At 39.6% G+C, this 22,819-nt stretch overlaps 1 protein-coding gene across 4 annotated transcripts in view; it reads left to right on the forward strand.

Annotated features, from left to right (window-relative positions):
- Positions 1 to 1,359: 1,359 nt before the first annotated feature.
- The window catches only part of XRN1 (5'-3' exoribonuclease 1), a 79,223-nt gene continuing 57,763 nt past the window's right edge, over positions 1,360 to 22,819 (forward strand). For 2 of the 4 annotated variants that reach the window (XM_081954427.1, XM_081954426.1), the window contains exons 1-14: positions 1,362 to 1,574; positions 9,038 to 9,270; positions 12,747 to 12,844; positions 13,494 to 13,603; positions 13,686 to 13,796; positions 14,128 to 14,210; positions 14,365 to 14,452; positions 14,543 to 14,711; positions 15,887 to 15,954; positions 18,309 to 18,437; positions 20,184 to 20,253; positions 21,962 to 22,067; positions 22,222 to 22,311; positions 22,583 to 22,739. In XM_081954427.1, coding sequence (XP_081810553.1) covers positions 1,500 to 1,574; positions 9,038 to 9,270; positions 12,747 to 12,844; positions 13,494 to 13,603; positions 13,686 to 13,796; positions 14,128 to 14,210; positions 14,365 to 14,452; positions 14,543 to 14,711; positions 15,887 to 15,954; positions 18,309 to 18,437; positions 20,184 to 20,253; positions 21,962 to 22,067; positions 22,222 to 22,311; positions 22,583 to 22,739 — 1,587 coding nt within the window. In that variant the 5' untranslated portion in view covers positions 1,362 to 1,499. Of the gene's footprint in view, positions 1,575 to 9,037; positions 9,271 to 12,746; positions 12,845 to 13,493; positions 13,604 to 13,685; positions 13,797 to 14,127; positions 14,211 to 14,364; positions 14,453 to 14,542; positions 14,712 to 15,886; positions 15,955 to 18,308; positions 18,438 to 20,183; positions 20,254 to 21,961; positions 22,068 to 22,221; positions 22,312 to 22,582; positions 22,740 to 22,819 lie in introns of all 4 variants that reach the window. The other 2 variants (XM_081954429.1, XM_081954428.1) reach the window with 2 other exon arrangements.

The raw sequence follows: 22,819 nt of genomic DNA on the forward strand, positions 1-22,819 counted from the left end.
AAATAATCCAGAGAGCACAAACAGGAACGAATTAATGAATACATAATCAGGGACCAAAGCTAGAGGAAAACACGCACACATAAACAGGAAGAGGTTACACTTAGTCACAAAGGAGATAAGATAATAGGATTAGGAAAAGCATAATGGAATTGGGAAAACCCCGAATCTAGCAATGATTACAAGATAACACGAACACCATGACCATCTGCATAAAACAGATCCCTTTGTATAAGCGCCCCGAATAACAGGAAAACATCCTCTTCAGGTTTTATGATAAGATTAACATAAGGGCAAGATACCAGACAAACGAAACCCAAAAGACAAGAGAATCAATATCAGAACGATCATCCAGAATAAAGGAACCTTTTTATTCTCATTAAAATTTACACCGTAGCCAGGGGCAAGAAAAACTGTATATAAGGAGAAACCAAATTGTATATGGTGCTGCAGACCTGGGAACGACAGAGCTGCGTCTCATCCTTCCCATCCCCTTTTTTCCTTCAATAAAGCTCATAACTTTCAGGTGGCTGTCTTCACGAAACTTTCTTCTAAGCATCGGTGGTGTCTCCCGGCTGGGAACGAACCAGGAAACCTTTGATCTTCCAACACTACTATTCAAAAAGCACCAATTTCAGTCTGGCATGTCCAGAAATTTGGTTGCCTAATTTGGGTTAAGTTTGGTAAAACAGGTTGGAATTATAAACTGGAACCAAATTAACAAATTTGCTTCTCCTAGAATGGCCCAGACTCTTTCCTACCATTCTTTTCCATGCCCTTTCAGCTGTCTCATAACCCACTCTCTCAGACACTCAATAACTGGTTATATGTGACAACACCGAATTGGAGTTAGATGGTTGTGAAAAATACCCATTTCCCCACTATTTCAATAGTACAGCAACCAGCCTCACCTCTCCTGCTTCACCTCTACCAATCCCTCCCCAGCTAGGGCCAGAAGAGCCTTCCCATTTCTACCTTCCTCTGCTTGGCAACTTCATCTCTAATATATTGCATATTGATTGCTGCTAGCTAGGTGCCGATTTCCTAGCACATTAAGAGAAGCTTAAATGTTTCATCACAAATCAATTTCTTGTTTAGTTTGATTATTCGCTCCCTTGCTGGTCGTCCTCTTATTCCCCCTCCCCCCCGGTCCCATTATGGATTTTTCAAGGGGAATTTTTTTTTAATCCTCTCTTCTACTGTTTGATGGAAATCTGGGGACCGAAAAAATTACTTTCGCCACTTTTTCTCCTCCATCACCTGCAGTAACAAGGGGAAACTTTGGCCGATACAGGATGATTGCAAACCTGCAATTCTCACGACATCCAATAAGAAGCGTCCCCCGCCAGCGCCCGCCTTTAATTTCCGACGCTGACTCGTCCTCTCTGGCGAGGCCCGCTCTATGATTTGGGGCCTTGGCGGAAGGAAGCGCTTTGCCTGAGAGGAAAGGTGGCAGAGGCGTTTGTTTGGGTCCGAGTGGACTGCGGGAAAAGCCGGCCGCTATGGGGGTGCCGAAGTTTTATCGGTGGGTCTCGGAGCGGTATCCTTGCCTCAGTCAGGTGGTGAAGGAGCATCAGGTGAGCCGCTGCGGGTTTGCGCTTCCCTGCTCCGGAGAGGGAAGCCGAGCCTAGCCGTCGCACCCGGGGAGATTCTCTTCTTTCCCTCGTGAGGGGCCTCTAGTGTGATGGACAGGTCTGGCAATAAAGCCGCGCCTGGATCTGGAATTGTTGCGTGCATCCCTACCTGGAAAGCGCCGTGGCGGAGATACCATTTTGGATTCCCGACTTGCTGGCAGTCCTTTCATTTTTCTTCTATTTATTTATTTATTTCCCGGGCTCAAGAGTTTTAGGCCGCTTTCTCTTTTTTTTTCAGGAGATGGGAAATGGGTGGAGAACAGGAGTGAGCCCGAGGGGGAAAAAAGCTACAGCTTACTAATATTCAAACACATTTCAACTTTTCCTTTCTGTCCGGGTGTCTTGGACACCCTAACCGCGAATGTCAGCGGCGGCATCTCATTTAGGAACGAACGCGGGTCTGGAAAGAGTTTTGTGGAACTCCCAGCGACCTCGGAGTTTTCATTTCGTGTGGGAAGCCGCGCAGAAGAGAGCGGCGGGCTCTTATTTTTAGAGGTCTGGAACCTGCCAGTTTACTTTCAGTTCTGCTTCATGGTGTCGTAGGAAAAACTCTCCACGTCATTAGAAATATTTTCTTTTCCTTGTTAGCCCAACAGCGTGCTTAAGGAGATTACAACTCCTCTTATTAGTATTGTTTTCAAATTTAAATCGGATTTATAAAGCACATCGCATCCTAGTGTACTTTATCATTTTAACAAATTCGGGGAAGAAGAGATTGCTGAAAATGTGCGACAAGTTGGAGAAATGTAGCATTCCTCATGTCTGTTACATTAAAAATTCAATATAGTTTCTTTTGTACTCGCCAACAATTTAAAGGAGTACAAAGAATTCAAAACAAAGAATGAAGAACAATAACACAAGTGGTTATGCTGAGAAAGAGGGAAACAAATAATAGTGTAGTCCTAACTAGCAGAATTAATAAAAGTAATCATATGAAATTTCTATTGAATCACAGTTTAGGAATACTTCGCATAGGATATAATTAATTGTGCTAAGGCATAATACTATTAATTGATTTTGTCATATGAGTGCTGTATGAATTTAGCTAAATGCAGTGTCATACAGTTGCAATATTATCAGTTATTGTTTGCTTCCTAGCTTGACATTCTTTTCCTGAGGCATCTCAGTTACAGACCTGCTTTAAACCAGTGGAAAATAAAATACTAGATTAAAGATAGTGCACTTCGTTTCAGAGGAATATTGTTTCTAAAATAAGTTGTCGTAGTTTGTAATACGATTTATACAACCCTAGTATTAGCAGGTATGGTTTAATTCAAAATAAATTAGTTTACATATATAGCTTCTTCAATACAGAATAAAAATAATGGATTAAAATTTAGATATAATTTGTATCCAGAATTGAATTTCTGGATAAAAATTCTTTTTAAAAGTACAGTTCTAAATGGAAATATTGTGCAGACTTATTTTGTTTTTTTCCTATTGATTCTCATTCAAGTACAAGTAGTCTTCAACTTACAATGGTCATTTAGTGACCGTTCAAAGTTACAATGGCACTGAAAAAAGTGATTGTGACAATTTTTCACAGTTATGACCATTATAGCATCCCCATGGTCACAAGATTTATATTTGGATGCTTGACAACTGACTCACATTTATGATGGTTGCAGTGTCCTGGGGTCATGCGATCACCTTTTGTGACCTTCTGACAAGCAAAGTCAATGGGGAAACCAAATTCGCTTAACAACTATGTTACTGCAGCAGTAATGGTATCCTCTTTTCTTCACTACTGTTTTGGTAGCGGGAGCTGGGCATGCGGGAGCTGGGCACATCTGGGCATGTGTTGACGTCTGGGTGGGTGGGCGAAGCCTCACGCCGCCCCCACTATTGGTTTGCCCAAACCGGTGTGGACCGGCAGAATACCACCTCTGTACTGCTGTGATTCACTTAACAAATGTGGCACGAAAAGTCATAAAATGGGACAAAACTCAACAAATAGGAATAGCAATAGCACTTAGACTTATATACTGCTTCACAGTGCTTTATAGCCCTCTCTAAGTGGTTTACAGAGTCAGCATATTGCCCCCAACAATTCAGGTCCTCATTTTACTCACCTTGGAAAGCTGAGTCAATCTTGAGCCACTCAGAATTGAACTGGAGTGCGTAGTGAGTTAGCCTGCAGTACTGCATTCTAACCGCTGCGCTATCACGGCTCTTTCTCACTTATTTATCTCACAAATTTCTCACTTAGCAACATAAATGCTCCATTATGGTCATAAGTTGTGGACTATCTGTATAGAACATTTTTGGCCTTTAAATGTATGCCTATTGCCTTTTTCTTTAATCACTTCAAATGTAAATCCTCAAATAATGTTTAAATAAACACAGATCATTGTTTCACACTATTATATATTTTAAGTGCCTTTTGTGTTACGTTTTGTGCCTATGAGTCTCATGATTTAATGTAAGAGTTTTTTAATACATTTTTCTACTTATTTTGTTATTTTGCTTTATTTTAATCCTTTTTGTATGGGTTAAAGTATTTACAGATTTTGATATTAAAATGGTAAAGCAAAGCATGGTGAGTTCATAAGAATTATGCTCGCGTCCGCTGCTCGTCGTCTTGGTGGGCTCCCTTTAAGCTTAGGGGAGCACAGGGAGCCTTGGAGGGGCTCCCTGCTGTAGGACGGGACCCCCTAGATCGGCGGCGGCCGCAGGGGGGGTCTCCAGCTTTGCCCCAGGAGCCGGGGAGCGTGGGGGGTGCGCAGCAGCGTGCCTTCGCCGAGCGGAGCGTGGAAGGAAACAACTAATCGGACATTACAGCTGAAATGCGGTGAGGTGGGAAGCTTCCCTCAATCTCCTTTTTAACTACTTAATCGATGAACAGCAGCCTTTCTTAAACTGTGCTTTCAATCTTTTGAAGTGTTAAGACTGGAGGGGTTTCCCCCCCCCCTCGGAAAAGCGGCAATTGGAAAATCCCTGTCTCTCGGAAGAGAGAGAGAGGGAGTTAAAAGTTACTTTCTCTTCCTTTAAACAATGGGAGGATGATTTCATGCTACAACTGCAAAGGAGGACTGCTGAGTTGATTCTTTTAAACTATCTTATGGAAACTTTGGATGTTGCTTTCTGATCTCCTGTGAAGGCGGAGCCAAGATGGCCAACTTCCTCCTTCTTCTTGCACTTATGAAGTTTGCCTTTTGAAAGAATTTCTGGCTTTGTATTATATCACACCCTAGAGATCTCCAGGAGCCTCTCCTTGCACGTATCTCCCTTGGATTTGGAACACTTGATTTATATCACCTGGCTTGGAGCTGTATAGAGACCAACGCTCTCCTCTGGACTTGCTTGCCTTATGACTTCTCCCGGTTGTGTCTTTCCACAGACGCCATTTCTTCGTGCAGACTTATAGCTATCTCTGAACTTAATATGGGTCCTAAAAAATTACCGCCTGGTAAGCCGTCTTTGGCCCCAACATCTTCTACGTCCAGCCCGGTCATCCAAAAGACACCACTGGCTTCATTTTTACAACCTAAAGTGACTGAAGAGAGCTCAAAGGAACTATCCATTGAGCAAATGTTTCAAACTATTATAAAGGGACAGGACGAACAGAAAAAACAAATGGCAGATTTAACTGATGAGCTCAGAGAAACGCAACAACAAGCAACACAACATAAACAGGGAATAGGTGTGCTGGAGGAGGGTGCGACTGGGCTGAGGGAAGAGGTTAAGACAATCCAGAAGGGGAATATAGAATTTGAAAATCATATGATAAAGGTGGAATTTGAGAGAATGTCTTTTTTCCTTAGATTTCAAAACTTGCCAGAAACAGAGAATGAAGATCTCAAGGAGATCATGACCACAATCTTAGCAGAATATATTAAAAGATATAAACAACAGCTATGGTGGGATATTGATTTGATCTATAGGATTAACTCAGCATACGCTAGAACGCACAACGTGCCAAGGGAAATACATGTTAAATTTCTTAGAAAGACTACAAGAGATGAGGTCTTAGGAACTCAAAGGGTGGGACCACTAAAATATAAAGACAAAGAAATAGCCATTCTTAAACAGATTCCAAAGAAAGTAAGAGATAAGAGGAAGAAATATTCCTCTTTAGCAAAGAAATTATATAATAATGGAATCTGGTTCAGATGGTTATTGCCAGAAGGAATGCTGATTTTCTGGGAGGGCAGCAGAATTAGAATCAACACAGGAGGAGTGTTGTGGAGGCAGAGGCCTTTATTAAGAAACATAGTGCCCTCCTAGACGAAACGGGACAGTACACAAGATATGAAGGAGGGAGGGGCCACGGCTCTGCTAGCAGACAGGGGGGAGGAGGCAACACTCAGAAGACTCAGGTCACAAAAATGAGTTGAAACATTATTGCAATTGTTGTTATAATGTAATTCTTGGAAGTGATACAAAAGATGATTGAATATATTGATGATTGAATGTAAAAACAAGCTGCCAATGTTTATTCAAATTTTGATGTTTTCTTTTTCTTTTTTGCAAAAGTTGTGAGATTGGGGGGGATTTCTACCTTCCACATGATGTAGCTGTCAAAATTTTCTATACCTATTTACCCTTTTCCTCAAAACATTTGTAAAAACCAATAAAATTTTACAATAAAAAATGAATTATGTACACTTGTATGTTCATTATTAAATGTTTCTATACACTTGCTGTATTATATTTTGGATATAATAAAATAAAAAATTATTTGGATCTTGCTGTTTTGGGAAGATGAGTAGCATCTTAGTAATATATAATTTGTGGGCTGCAGTAGATAACCTTTTAGAAATTAAGGCATGTAAAATGTCATGCTATATCTTTTGTTAGGAACATACAGTTTTTGTACATATGAACAGGGTTCCTAGAACATGTTCAGTCAGATGGAAACCAGTTGCATTATAATTTAATGTATATGTAAATCTAGCCAGGGGTGGGTTCCGGCCAGCACTACTGCTGGTTTGCTTGTGTGCATGCATGCGCAGTGCAATTAAAATTGTTTTGCACATGCACAGAACTGAAAAACAAGATTCCAGTGACCCAGGCTGCCAAACCACTACCGGTTCAGCCGAACCGGTAGGAACCCACCACTGAATCTAGCTATTCACATGTATTTATTTCTGAGGAGATTCATATGCGTAGTTCCTGCCCATCTACAAGCCTATAGAGCCGTGATGGCGAACCCATGGCATGCATGCCAGAAGTGGCATGCAGAGCCATCTCTCCATTGCTCTTCCGGGTTCCAGCATGTGCGCCACCAGCTGGTCTTCACATGTGCGGGACTGCTGGAAACCTGAAGAGCTCCTTGGAGTGCATGTGAACACCGGGAAACTTAGCTTCCGGTTTCCACTATGCGCATGTGCGCTGGCCAGCTGGTCTTTGTGTGCATATGCATGCCAGAAACCAGGACATCACATGCACACTGGAGCTCCTTCCGGTTTCCGGCGCTGCTGCATGCGCGCTCCCGTTTCAGCACTCAGTGCCGAAAAGGTTCGCCAACACTGCTATAGAGAGAGCTGCTATATTGCCCTTCTTGGTGCAATAATGATTCCTAAGCCCATTTTCACAAGAAAAGGGATAAACTTTCAATATTACTCTCTTCACTTCCAATACATGAAGTAGCACAGTAATTCAAAGTCATCTTCACCATGAAACAATAATTGTGAAACTTCTTTTTGTCTCCCAGTGAAAGCTGACCAAATTAGGTGGGCAAAGAATTAACAAGAATATGTCAAAATCCTGGTGGGCACCTGTGTGTCTAGGGACACAAGTTTATATTGAATGATAACTCAATCATTTTATAGCAGAGCATAGATTTCATCATGGATTAGTGTTATTAATATTTAGCATTGCCCCTTAATTGTATTACATATGTGAATAATTGGAACATTGTGAAGTTCACCATCTCCAGTAAGTTTTGTAATGAGAAAATTAATAGGTGTAATATTATTGGATTGTGGTTTTTGCATCTTAATCAGCAAAACACAATTGAAACCTGTCTCAATACTCTTATAGGACATTGGCTATTCTGGTAAGAGATATGCTTTAGTCAGATATGCTTTTGATATTTAAAAATGGAACTTCTGTGTCAATTGTTGAGATTTTACATTATAAGGTTTTACAAGTTAATAGTGTGCAAAATGTTTTGAATCGGAGTATTTCAAATTAAGTAGCATTGCTTGGAGACTGTTAAGGGCTGGATGGGGAGCAACAGGTGAAATGGAACCCTAGCAAGATCAAATGACTCTGAGTTGGGATTCTTTGGTCCATGGAGAATTGCCATCTGTGGTCTTGGATGGGGTTACAGTGCCTCAGACAGATCCAGTGAACAATCTGGGAGTTCCCCTGGACTCATGACTTCTGCTTGAGGAGCAGTTGACAATTATGGCCAGGAGGGCCTTTGTGTAACTGCAGGTTGTGCACCAGTTACACCCTTTCCTGGACCAACAGTCATTCATGCCCTAGTCACCTCTCAACTATTGCAATGTGCTCTACCAGATGCTGCCCTTGAAAAGCATCTGGAAGCTCCACTTGGTTCAAAATGCAGTGGCCTATATGGTTTTGTGCAGACCCACATGTCACCTCTCCTGCACAAGTTGCACTGGCTGCCGATTTGCTTCTGGGTGCAATTCAAGGTGCTGGTTGTCACCTTTAAAGCCCTACATGACTTGAGACCAGGTTATCTGAAGGACCATCTCTTTCCAGTTACATCCATCTGACTCACTATAGCGGGGAGGCAGGGAATATTGTTGCAGGTTCCCTTTCCTAAAGAGGTAGATCTGGCGGGATCCAGAAGATCCTTCTCCCTTCCTTTAGAACATCATCTCCATGGAGATTAGATTGGCTCCTAATTTGACACTCTTTCATAAGGCCCAGAAGGTCTGGTTTTGCAATGAGCTTGGAAACCCAAAGTGGGATATATCCCATTAAGTGGCTTGTGTAATTGCTTGATGTCACCTGGGGGGGGGGGGTATTGTTTTTACTGCTTTTATATTAGGCTTTTTATTTATTGTTTGTAAAATGCCTAGAGTCACTGAAAGTGAGTGGATGGCCACATAAATTCTCTAAATAAATAAATATGGATCTATGTAATGCACTTTTTGAAAAGTTCTGGCACTATTAAAAATGAAAGAGTTTAGAATTAAAGTTAATGTAATCATTACAGAATAATTATTAACAGTAAAAAGCTTATTTTTAGCAGTTTCTAAATTTTATTTTTAATCAAAACTTTCATGGAAGACAGGATATACAATATGTATCTATGAAACTTAGGTGGTCTCTTATAAGCAGAATATATTCAATATTAGCATATATATTTTCCAAGTAGAGATATAAAATGAAATTAGATAATGCAAAGTATAATTTTCACAGAAGACATTTAACTTAATTAAAACTTGTCTTTATAGAACAATTTCTATATTTAATGTGTTTTCTAGATTCCAGAATTTGACAACTTATATTTGGACATGAATGGCATTATTCATCAATGTTCACATCCTAATGATGATGATGTTCATTTCCGAATCTCTGAAGATAAGATCTTTGCTGATATATTTCATTATTTAGAAGTTTTATTTCGCATTATTAAGCCAAGAAAAGTTTTTTTTATGGCAGTTGATGGAGTAGCTCCAAGAGCAAAAATGAACCAGCAACGTGGCAGACGTTTTAGGTATGTATGTAAAATTGGTTTTTCATTTATTGTTTTCACTGGTCTCTTTGTACCTCCTGCAGACTTTGATGTAATATGCTTGTTTCTTCATACTCTGGTGATTATTTATAGGAGTGGATGTAGGATTGCTCATTCAATGCTATATTTTTTTCCTGGAAAAACTATGGAACTCTAGAAATGTTTCCTGCTCTTGGTAACAAACTGACTTCCCTGGCCAAACCTAAGGGGGAATAAGTGGTGCTGGCTTCAACCCAATCATTCTTTTCTGAAGGGAAGCCATGTAGGGAGAGATAGTAAAGGTGGTCCTTGATTACTGACCATTGAACTCATTCAGAGGTGTTCAAAGTTACAGTGGTGCAGAAAAAGTAGACTTACAACTGGTCCTCGAAGTTGCTACCATTGCATTGTCCCCATAGTCACGTGATCCTAATGCAGTCGTTTGATATCTGATGTGCATTTACAACAGTTGCACAGTCACATGATCCCCATTTGCAAATTTCACCATCAAATTTTGACAAGTGAACTCAGTGGGGAAGCCAGCAGGAAGTTGCAAGTTGTGGTCAGAAGCGAGTCTTGAGGGACCACGCTGGGAGGAGTTTGACTCTGTTGCCCCCGAGGATTTAGACAGGTTACGTGGGCGGCTGCGAGCCACTACATGTTTATTGGACCCATGTCCCTCCTGGCTTGTACTGGCAGCCTGGGAGGTTACACGAGGCTGGCTCCTGGGTCTAGTGAACGCTTCATTGGGTGAGGGGTCCTTACCGGCCGCCTTGAAAGAGGCGGTGGTGAGGCCCTTACTCAAGAAGCCTTCCCTGGACCCGACGGAGCTAGCTAATTATCGTCCCGTCTCCAACCTTCCCTTTTTAGCGAAGGTTGTAGAGAGTGTGGTGGCACAACAGTTCCCACGGCACCTGGAGGAGACCGATTATCTAGACCCGCGCCAGTCCGGTTTCCGACCCGGTCACAGCACGGAGAGGGCCTTGGTCGCATTGGTTGATGATCTCTGGAGGGCCAGAGATAGGGGTTGTTCCTCTATCCTGGTCCTATTAGACCTATCAGCGGCTTTTGATACCATCGACCATGGTATCCTATTGCGCCGGCTGGAGGAGATGGGAGTAGGGGGCACCGTTTTATGGTGGTTCGGCTCCTACCTCTCCAACCGGATGCAATGTGTGTTGGCAGGGGAGCAGAGGTTGACCCTGAGGTCGCTCACTTGTGGGGTGCCGCAGGGGTCGGTCCTCTCGCCCCTTCTGTTCAACACATATGTGAAGCCGCTGGGTGAGATCATCCGTGGTTTTGGGGTCGGATACCATCTGTACGCTGATGACACACAGCTGTACATTTCCACCCCAAACCACCCCAACGAGGCCGTCGAAATGATGTCCCGGTGCTTGGAAGCCGTTCGGGTCTGGATGGGGGACAACAGACTCAGGCTCAACCCCTCCAAGACGGAGTGGCTGTGGCTACCGGCGTCTCGGTTCAACCAGTGAACTCCATCGCTGGCCATAGGGGGCGAGCAACTGCCCCCCGTGGAGCGGGCGCGCAATTTGGGCGTCCTCCTAGATGCCCGGCTGTCGATGGATGACCATGTGACAGCCGTGGCGAGGGGAGCGTTCCACCAGGTTCGCCTGGTGCGCCAATTGAGCCCCCTATTGGACCGGGACGCCCTACGCACAGTCACTCATGCGCTGGTGACATCCCGTCTGGACTACTGCAACGTTCTCTACATGGGGCTCCCCTTGAGATGCACCCGAAGACTACAGCTAGTCCAGAATGCGGCCGCGCGGGCTATCATGGGGGGTACCAGGTACTCCCACATAACACCTGCGCGAGCTGCACTGGCTGCCTGTGGTTTTTCGGGTGCGTTTCAAGGTGTTGATTACCATCTTCAAAGCGCTCCATGGCACAGGACCTAGCTTCCTGCGGGATCGCATCCTACCTCATACATCCCTGCGACCAATTCGCTCCCGCAGGGAGGGACTCCTCCGGGTGCCGTCCACTAAGCAATGCCAACGGGCGGCGCCCAGGAGTAGAGCCTTCTCTGTGATGGGCCCAACCCTCTGGAATGACCTCCCCCCCGATATCAGAACCACTACCGACCTCCGCTCCTTCCGACAGAAACTCAAGACCCACCTGTTCCAATTAGCTGGCCTGGCCCATTTATAGTCCCATTTTATACCTCCTGGCAAACATTTTACTCTGGGATAGTTTTTTAGGGATAGTTTTTAATGCATTTTAAATTTGAACTTTAACTACTATTGTACAGTTTAGATGTTACCTCCTCCATTTACATTTACATCTACATCTATATCTATATTTATATTTATGTATATTTATTGTGTTTTTAATATGATTGTACACCGCCCCGAGTCCCTTCTGGGAGAGGGTGCGGTTTATAAATTAAATAAAAGTTAAAGGTCGTAGGACATCATATTTAATGATCTGCAGTGATTCACAATGACTGCAGCCAGAACTGATGTCATATGTCTGCAAGGGCATGTGACATTTCACTTTACAACTACACCTGAATCATCAAATATTTTCATCTAGTCATTTTTCATGTTTTATTGTGTTAAGAGTATGCACCTTTTTAGCACATTTCATGGCCTACTTTCTAAAATGCAGGTTAACAAAATGGAGACCTGATATAGTTTAATTTATGTTGATGACTGACTAAAACCAGTTTCGTTTATTAAATAGTTAGTGTATAATTAAGCCTTAATTGTATGTTAATTTCTCCTATGGTTTATATTAGAATAGTAGTTTCAGATTTCTGGGGCTGCAGTCAGCTCTGGTCCCTCAAAATGGTGGTGCCTTTGTAAGCTATGGTATGTCTTTCTTAGTCTAATTTAGGAAAGAATATAGATTGTCTATTTCAGCGGTTCTCAACCTGTGGGTCGCGACCCCTTTGGGGGTCAAATGACCCTTTCACAGGGGTCGCCTAAGACCATCGGAAAATTGCAAAATTACAGTTATGAAGTAGCAACGAAAATAATGTTATGGTTGGGGGTCACCACAACATGAGGAACTGAAGGGTCGCAGCATTGGGAAGGTTGAGAATCACTGGTCTATTTGTTCTTTGTCCGTAAACTTCTTTAAGTATTTTCATCAGAGAGCTGCCAAGCAATCCCCAGGTTTACTGTCAATTCAGGGGGAGATGTTGGACTTCTTTCACAACTCCTTGGATGATTTTATCTATCTATAGATTCAATGTTAACAATGTTGCCAATTCTTCTATTCCATGCAATTTTATAGATATGCATAATGAAAGTTAAATAATATAAAATTTTAATTAAATTTATTTTGCTAAGGAAACTGTACATTATGTGTGAGCAAGGGCTGGCATGGGTATTCTCCAAAATTTGTCTGTAATCTGAAGATATTTCCACCATAATCTCTGCAGAAGTGTTGTGAGATTGTAATACATATGTAGCCATCAGATTATTGCAGCACTAAACTACAAAGTGTTGTTATAGGTCAGCAAAGGAAGCAGAAGACAAAATTAAGAAGGCATTAGAAAAAGGAGAAATTCTTCCAACTGAATCCAGATTTGATTCTAATTGCATTACACCAGGTAGGGAATTCTGTTATTTTGATACATTATTTCAAACTTCTTAATTTTTTATTTCATGAGAATTTTATCATTCCCTTAAAATAAAAGAATGTGATTTTCAAATATATCAGAGGTCATAGATATCAAACTAAACAGTATGGTACCTCTGTTATAGAATGCCCTCTCTCCTACCCCATTCCCTTTCCATAGCAATAATGACACAGCATGAATTGCAAGCTACAATTACTGTTATTCATTATTTACTGTATTTTCTTTTCAATTAAGTACTTACATCTTATACTAAAACCAATTAATAAGCAATTTCTCAATTTTACACATATATGGATTCTGCGTGTGTCTGAATAATCTTGTTTGATATTGCCCCAGATTTATATTAGATTTGTAATGGAGGAGATGCAGTCCCAAGGAGGTTGTATTTCCTGAAATCAGAAAATAGTTGAAGTAATGTAATAGAGATGTTTATGTTTAACTTCAACATTTATATTTGTATTATAATTGTGTACATGTTTAACATAATTTCAACATATTTAGTTTAACATATTAGTACTGTTAAAAATTGTGAAATCTTTTTTAAAGAAATATATGGTATTTGAAAAAATATTTTTAAGATTTTAGTGAATAAAAATGTAACTTAGATTTCTGTTATTAGGGACTGAATTCATGGCCAGGTTGCACGAACACCTGAAGTATTTTGTAAATATGAAGATTTCCACAGACAAATCTTGGCAAGGCATAACTGTCTACTTATCAGGCCACGAGGTTACTATTTACTTTTATAAGACTTTTTAAATTAGTTGTTATTAATTCAATATTTATTAATTTGTTTTTTCTTTTCATTCAGACACCAGGAGAAGGAGAACATAAAATTATGGAATTTATTAGATCAGAAAAAACAAAGCCTGACCATGATCCAAACACAAGACACTGTCTCTATGGTTTAGATGCTGACTTGGTATGTTTACATGTCAACATGATTTATTTGGGGGGGGAAAATAAGATTCTTGATTATAAATGTCAATAGTTGTGGTAAAAAGAGTCTCTTTAGGTTGCAAGGATTTATTTTGCACACAAGATTCTTACTGGTTTGCCTGCTATTTTGTAGGGTTGTATGCATTATGCAAGCAGTGTGTTTTATAGTATGCTATCCATTGTGGAAAGGGGCAGTGTTATTCTCATAGATGTCAGTGAGATCTTTTGATATCGGTATAATAAGCTGAAAGAATCTCATTCATTATTGATCAATTTTTAAATGATTGGTTCTATTAAATTACTTCTTTCAATAGATAATGCTTGGGCTGACAAGTCACGACCCACACTTCTCCCTTTTAAGAGAAGAGGTCCGGTTTGGTGGCAAAAAATCACAAAGGTAATCTGCTGCAAAAATTGTTAAATGATGGCAAAAGAAGTTATGCAAAACTGCTAAATAACCGAGAACACTGAATTTCTTCAGTATTAAACATTCACATTTTAATCTATGAAATCTAACATTTTAATTACTGAACTGTATTAATAATTTACAGAGCAAGTGCCCCAGAAGAAACCACTTTTCATCTTTTGCACTTATCATTAATGAGAGAATATATTGACTATGAATTTTCATCAGTTAAAGTAAGTATGAGTGAATTTACTAAAAGTTGTTGAAAATTGCTAAAGGTTTACATAATTAGTTAATTATTTGTATCAACATTTATTTATCAGGACAAGATTTCATTTCCATATGAAATTGAAAGAATAATAGATGACTGGATTTTAATGGGCTTTCTTGTTGGAAATGATTTTATTCCTCATCTACCTCATTTTCATATTAACCATGATGCATTACCGCTGCTTTATAGAACATACATGACTACATTGCCTGAACTTGGAGGTAAGCTATCTTACATAGTTACTGCAAGATGATTTTATAGTAGACCCTGCTACAGAGTAAAATGTAGAATGGGAAAGGAAATAATTACTTTAATATTGATATCGTGATCTGTATCATGCTGGAAATTTCATTTTTTTCTTTCCATTTTGTGGATTGGGTGCTGTAGACAATACCGGTAGCCCTTGACTATCATATTTGGCTCTGAAATCTTGGTTGTCGAGCAGAGGGGTCATTAAGTGAGATGCCAATGTGACCCCTTCACTCAACAACTGTAATCCCAGCACTCTGAGTTGTCGTTAAGCAAGTGTTTCAAGGGTTAAAGGAAGCTCTGGTAGGTTTGCCAAAGACCACATATGAGGTAGGATAGTGGCTCAAAGGTGCAGTTGCCCCACCCTAGTTCTAAATTTATTTATTTAATGTATAGCATAAAGCACATGGATAACAGATCCTGGTTCTCCTGGCTTGGGCCTAAAATAAAGGCCAAAGCAATTTTGGCCAGCTGCCACTTCCCTAGGCATCAGCTCTAGAGCCACCATTGAGAAAAGCCACTTAATTCTCTATACCTATTTTCCCTCTGATCTAAGCTCCCTCCCTTTGGTCATCTAGTGTGACCGATAACTGTTTTGGATAGGCCCTTTCAACAAGAGTAGAAAAGTACCTGAAAGTCAGTGGTACCAAGCATGGGTTACCTGTAAAGAAGATGACCTTAAGGAACATATGCAAGGATGTTGCCAAGGCAACAAGGAAAAGAATAAAACATTGAGTTCAAAACACTGGAAGCAGCTCAAATAGGCACTTCTGTAATTAACTAAAGAGGAAGAAGAATGCAAAATTTGATGATTCTCTTGTTTGTGGACCTGATTTTTTTGACCTGATCTACTGATCCTAATTTACATGCACTTGTGTTCCACTGGCATTGGAGGAGAAAGTGATATTGTGCCCCATTTAGCAGTCTCCCATGCTTTTCCAATCTGATCTAAATAATGGTGGAGGGCTGCAGGGGGGAAAAGGCATCTGTATTTATTAGTATGCTACCTCCATTCTTCAATAGGAAGCCTCCACAATTCCTTTATTGAACAGAAGAAATAAGTATAGATCATTTTTTAAACAGTATCAGGGGCTGGGAACACATACAACTCATGGTTGTAAATATAAATTATTCTTCTGTTTCTTAGGTTATATAAATGAAAGTGGGCACCTCAACTTGCCCCGCTTTGAGAAATACCTTATAAAATTGTCAGATGTAAGTATGTATTCTTTGTACTGCATAACATTAAAGAAATAGCATTAGAATACATGAAGAAAGGAACTTCTCAAGGCTAGCTCTTGAAAAAGGTTTTGTTCAGTAGTTTTGTAAATATCTGCCCAATTGCTATCTATGATGCTTTATACATTTCCGATGTATGCTAGAATCTGGCTGAACTCATTCTTACATTTCACGTCTAGAATCCTTTCTCTTTTAGTTTGAGGGTAATCCAGAAAGAGGAGTCCAAAGGACACTTTGTGTTAGGTGAATGATTTGCAAGTATTCAGGGGATCAGTCTTGGAAAATGGAATGGAAAAATAGAGGTATTTAAGCCAGAGAAGTAAATCAGTAGCCAGGCCCTCAGTTCAACTTTTGGTTACTCTGTTGGTACCTGAAGCGATGCATTAACTGTATCTCTGGGTGCCTGAAACAATATTTTCAAGAACTGTTTATAAAATTTCTTAATAGCTATAATATGGACATGGCATCACTTGAACACCATAGAGCAGTGATGGCGAACCTTTTTTGGCTCGTGTGCCAAAAGCGGGGGGGGGGCAGCAGGAGGTTGTGCGTGGGCGTGCCACACCCATAATGCTATGCACATAACCCCAGCGTGCATGCACACACACCCCATGCATGCACGTGCAATCAGTGCCCCCGTTTTTGGCATGCTTTTTTCACTCCAGAGGCTTTCTAGGAGCCTTGGGAGGGTGTTAGCAGCCTCCCCTCCCCCGGAAGCCCTCCAGAACTTCCCTGAAACCTCCAGAGCATGAAAAACTGGTCCTGCAGGTAAACCAGAAGTTCGGGAACGGACTTCTGGTTTGCTCATAGGCTCGGGAACAAATTGAGCAATTGTTAGGGCACATGAGACGTTGGTCTGTCAGCTCCAGCATGCACACGTGTGCTGAGCAGTTAACTTCGGCCTTCTTTTGAGGCCATTTTTCGCCTTGAAAAACTGGCCCTCCGGGCAAATGGGAAGTTCAGAAACGAACTTCCAGTTTGCTCGTAGGCCGGTTTTCGCCATCAGGAGCGTTCAGAAGCCTCCTGAAGGCTCCCGAATGCTCCATAGGGTGAAAACTTGCCCTGTGAGCAAACCGGAGGTCTGTTCATGCATGCTGGTGCTGACAGGGCAACGCCTCGTGTGCCCTAACAAATGGCTTTGCGTGCCACCTGTGGCACACATGCATAGGTTCGCTACCACGGCCATACAATATTTGAACCATGGCAACACAGTTTCAGAGCTCCTGGGCTGCAATCCCTATCTTTTTTCATAGTGAATTTCATAATGGCTGTTGTGCTTCTTGTGCTTCTGAAGTGACGTAATCAATATAGGCCTTCCAGCATAGTCTTCTGGAACACTAACCCCAAATATATAAAATCCTTTTTTTGTATGAGCTGTTAACATTTTTAGGTTTTTTAGCACAACCCACTACTTTTTTTTAATTTGATAAGCAAAGATTATGGTACCAATTATTTTATTATCTGTAAACCACCTAGAACCCATAAAGATTAAGGTGATAGATAAATTTCACAATAAATAAATAAACATTTGATCACAATTGCCCTTATGGAAACTGGAGTGAACTGAAGTGTTAGCCTCTTGACAACAGTATCTAGGAAGTTTGAAGTATCATCCTCACCTTGTATGAGACAGACTTGTTTGTAAGATTTGTCTCCTATGTAAATTACTTACCCAATAAACTATGTTCTGCTCAAAGGACAACCCTTATATTTGTATGATTTAATATTTGTCAACCACATTGCTGGAAAGAAAATTCCATAATTCCCCAGTGGAACAGCAACTGATCATCTGGATAAACAGAATATGCCTGCATTTCTTTTTTTTTTAAGAATTGGTGGGCTAATAATGCTTCTTTTAAGATATAACCTTGTTAGCTTAGAACAGCAGTTCTCAACTGGGGGTGCAAGACAATATTCCAGGGGATGCAAAAACTGGGTTTAGAAGTTTTGAAATTATAGTGTATATGCATAATTATATACATATAATTATTTACTTTTGTAGGGGCTGCAAGAATATATTAGAAGCATTCTAGGGGTGCGGGGTATTAGAAAAGATTGGGAGCCCCTGACTTAAAAGAAAGTACTCTTTTGAACTGATGGTTAATTTGAGATTTCTATAAACGTTACCATAATTATTTTTATTACCTTTCAATACTTAATAGTATAACTATCTTGCTTGCTTCATCTATTGCCTTATTAATTTTTTACTATACTATTTTTGCATTTAGTATTTGGTTAACTGTACGTGGTCCTTTTTGTTTTTAAACTTTGTCTGTAAAACAGGTTATGGAATGACTGATGCCTTGTTTTTCTTCCCTTTATGTTAATAGTTTGATCGTGAACACTTCAGTGAAATCTTTGTAGATCTAAAATGGTTTGAAAGCAAAGTTGGTAATAAATATTTAAATGAAGCAGCTGGTATTGCAGCTGAAGAGTCAAAAAAACAAAAAAATCTCAAGGTTGGTATATTGAGATAATCTTTAGAACTCTGTTTTTTGAATGAGAAATTAATGTTTAGTGCTTATTACATGTAAAGATGTTTACTGTATTTATTCCTAAATATATATCTGGCTCTTACGACAGCAATGCCTTGAGCAAATTTGCTGGAAATACATTCTTAGGGATTAAGGAAGAGATTATGCATCATGACCAAAGGATTGAATTAATAAATGAAGCAAATTTCCATTCAATGTTAAATAGTTCTCTGTGATGAGAAATGTGAGATTCTGAATTTAGGAAAAAACAGGTGTACATAATAAAAACAAGTATCTAGCATAGTAGAAATGTGAGCAGCATCTGGGAATCTTGGTAGACCATAGATTAAACATGAGCCAGTAATGTGCTACAGCTGCCAAAAGAGCCAATGCAGTTTTGGACTGTATCAGCAGATATAGTGTTAAGATCCCAGGAAGTACTACCACTCCCAATTAGATCATCACTAGAATACTGTTCCCAGTTCTGGTCTCAACCATGTGAAAGGATGCTGTGATACTGGAATAGGTGCAAAGAAGAGTGACTTGGATGGTAAAGAAGTTGGAGACTCAATCCTATGCTTAAAGGAACTTGTTATGTTTGGCCTAAAGAAGAGAAGATTGAGGAGATATGATAGCAGCTTTAATACAAGAAAGATGTTGCACATATGAATTTATTCTCCATAGCATCCATGGGTAAGACTAAAACAGTGCATGAAAGCTTAGCAGGGAAAGATTGAAATAAGAATGAATTTCCTAATTGCAAGAGCTATTGTGCAGTGAAACAGCCTGCCTTCTGAATTTGTGAATACTCCCATCACTAAAGGTTTTCAACAAAAGACTAGGGGGAACTATTTGTTCAGGGTGGTATGAGTATTCCTGCACTGGGCAAAGGGTTGGATTAAATGACTTCTGAGATCACTTCCAACTCTTTGGTTCTGTAATTTATTCTCATTAAATAGAAAGTGGTATTTACTAAACTCTTTAAAGGTTACATATCAGGCTTGTCAAGTTGTTTTCTGATGGACTGTGCATTTAGATAACAATTTTGGCAAGATGACAGTAGTTTCTATCCATAGAGCAAGCTGTTTTCATTCTCAGTTATTCTTTAGCATTTGCTCCTGAAAAAGACAATTATATTTTTAGGGGACCTAGTAACTACGAGGAGAAAATTAAAAGCTGAAGTTTATACATGTGATAGTGGATTTTGCTTCCCCCCCCCCCCAAATGCAATTAGAGAAGTATTGAATTTCATTGGTACATATTAGTGGGGTCTTTTATTTCTATATTGTTTATTTTAGCTTTCACTGCCTGTTTATGCGAGTTTAAACTGTTTTAATAATTTTTACTGAATTTTTGGAGGAGTTTTTAATAAATTGCTCAGAAACTTATAAATCTAATAAATTTAATTAATTAAGCTATTCATTTCTGAGATTTCTGAGTGTTTGTTCCAAAAATACTATAAATGAACAGATTTGGAGCATTGATTTGTTTTTGTTCATTATTAAAGTGTCATTCTTAATTTTGGGCTAAATCCAATATTTTAGGAGGAGATATTTTTTTCTTCTATTAATTTTCAAGAACTCCAAATTGGCTCTGGAGGTAACCCAGAAGCAGTTTGTGAGATGTCCAAAGATGTAATGAAAGTGTCGTTATTTAGACTTTTCCTTTCTATAGTACTGTGGTATTAATACTACTATGTTAATTCAAAAGTATGAATTATAATGTCAACAGGCTCAGGAAAATGTTATATGCTTGGATGCTTTAGAGAAGACTGACAATGGAAGTGTAGAAGCTTCAAAAAGTAAGTTCAGAAAATACTGTTCAGTTCTGTTCATATTTTGACCTATATGCTATGCACGACATGGTACAATTATTTTGAATGTGTTGCATAATACGAGCTTTTATACTTTTGTTTCTTGTGTTTCTACAAAACGTAATATAAAAGATTATTCTCACATGGCAAACAGAGCTACAGTTTATTTTAACTTCTAATATATAAGTTAAATAAAACCCCTATATTTGCCTATATTTCGCTGCCAGTTAGGTACCATATTTTTCTCACTTTAAGGCACACTCCCCCCGCCCCAAAGTGAGTGAAAATGTCTGTGCGTCTTATATAGCGAATATTGTGGCAGAGGGAGGGGGATTGGTGCGGTGGCCTGTCACCACTGCTGTTATTTGCTGCTACTGGGGAACGCTGGAGCCTTTGCTGCCGAGCAGCTGATCGGTGGTTGGATTGGCCTCCCGAAATACCACCGATCAGCTGCCATTTGCCGCTCTCATTGACGATCGTCGAGTGGCAGCAGTAGCGAACAGTGGCGATAGGTGATGGCAATCCCCGCTGCCTAGAAAAGCTGATCAGCGGTATTCCAGGAGGCCAATCCAACCACTGATCAGCTACTCAGCAGTGAAGGCTCCAGTGTTCCCCGGCGACAGTAGCAGCTCAGCTCAGTTGACTGGTGGTGGGCGCAACGGAGTGGATCTCTGATGAGCCATGTGCTGGGGCTGCGATAACATTTTGAAGCTGACCAGGTTATTTGCTGTTTGTTGCAAGGATGTTAGCCAAATGAATACCGGATGGATGCTGGGAGGCAGAGGCAATTTTTTTTCCTTGTTTTCTTCCTCTAAGGCTAATGTGCATCTTATGGTCTGTTGCATCTTACAGTGCAAAAAATACGGTATTTTATATGTGGATATAAATATAAATATAGTTTATATTAACAATCTGCTATCAGTGAAAAATGGTTTCCTTATATTCGGTGTCTTCCAGTCATCTGACACAACATTAGGATTTAGTACACTTCAAGAACACTAAAATTACATAAACTCTTTTCTGTGCTTTTATTTTATCCATAATATAATATTAGACATTTTACTTTATTGACATCAAACCCCAAATACTTTAGCTATTGGAAGACTTTTCAGATACTTCGCATAGTGAATGTGTCATACTCCTATCAATTAAATGGAAGTGAGATTTGCAGCTCAGTTGATTGAAGAAAATTATTTTTCCTATTCAGAATTAGAAAATTTGCATTTGGTACAATAGCAGTACTGCATTATGCATTGCTTATGTGTTTTTCTGAGATAGCTGATTAATTACTGTGGTAAACGTGATACTGCTGAAGATGGATTTTATATAGCCTGAATTAACAGCTGTTTATGTTGTTGATTTGAGCTCCGAGCTTCCCAATTTGGTTGCAAACATTTCGTCCTCAATGTGCTCCCCCAGACAAGCACTGAAGATGTCACCTCAAATGGGGACGAAACGTTTGCAACCAAATCACCAAGCTCGGAGTTCAAACTAACATCATAACTACCAACCTGAGCTACTAATATTCAAAGACCTTTCAGAGCTGTTTATATCTTAACACATTTAATGTATACCATGTCAATTTTAAAAACTAGTATTTTCTGCAGATTTTTTTGACATATAAGTTTCAATGTCTAACAGTATGGATAGTGTTAATAGTTAAATAACGCATTGTTCAATTTTGTGTGTCTTTTAGCAGCAGTAGAAGATGAACTGGAAGATGAGGGTTTGTTTGAAGCAGAATTTAGACAATACAAACGAACATATTATATGACAAAGATGGGTGTAGAAGTTGTTTCAGAGTAAGTGTTAGCACTAAAGTATTGTAAACTTTTGCTATGAAAAACTTGTCAAAATATTCCAGCCGCTTGATGGACACAGTTGCTTAGTTATTTTTAAATGCATAACTTCGTATTTCTGTCCATCATGTATGTATTTGTGGCTTTTCTTTTTTAGTGACTTTCTGGCTGACCAGGCAAAATGTTACGTCCAGGCAATACAGTGGATATTGCATTATTACTATCATGGGGTTCAATCATGGAGCTGGTAAGATAATTATTATAAAATAAATTATATATCATATACTTATATATTTTAGGTTAATTTTTTACACTAAAAGACCTTAGAAAGCCATCTCCTTCTAATTCTTTCTCAATCTTACTCTCAGAATTATGTTACTTGAATTGTCACTCAAATGACATGTTATTTAAGATGTCTTTTTCCTACCTTCAGCTCTTTAATTGAATAAGCTCAAGATACTAATTTTCATATATCTATGCACTTTAAAGAACTGAAATAACATATTACTTCCTTCTAGGTACTACCCTTTCCATTATGCACCTTATCTCTCAGATATTTGCAATATCAGTGAACTGAAGATTCATTTAGATTTAGGAAAACCATTTATGCCATTTGAACAACTTCTTGCAGTACTTCCTGCAGCTAGCAAAGATTTATTACCAAAATGTTACCAGGTAGGTTGCAATATTTTGATAAAGCATGCATTTGTATTGGTATGTATAAGGAGAATTTTAATTCATTCACATTACACTCA

Source organism: Natrix helvetica, assembly GCF_964273705.1.
Source record: "Natrix helvetica genome assembly, chromosome: 5".
Classification (NCBI taxonomy): Eukaryota; Metazoa; Chordata; class Lepidosauria; order Squamata; family Natricidae; genus Natrix; species Natrix helvetica.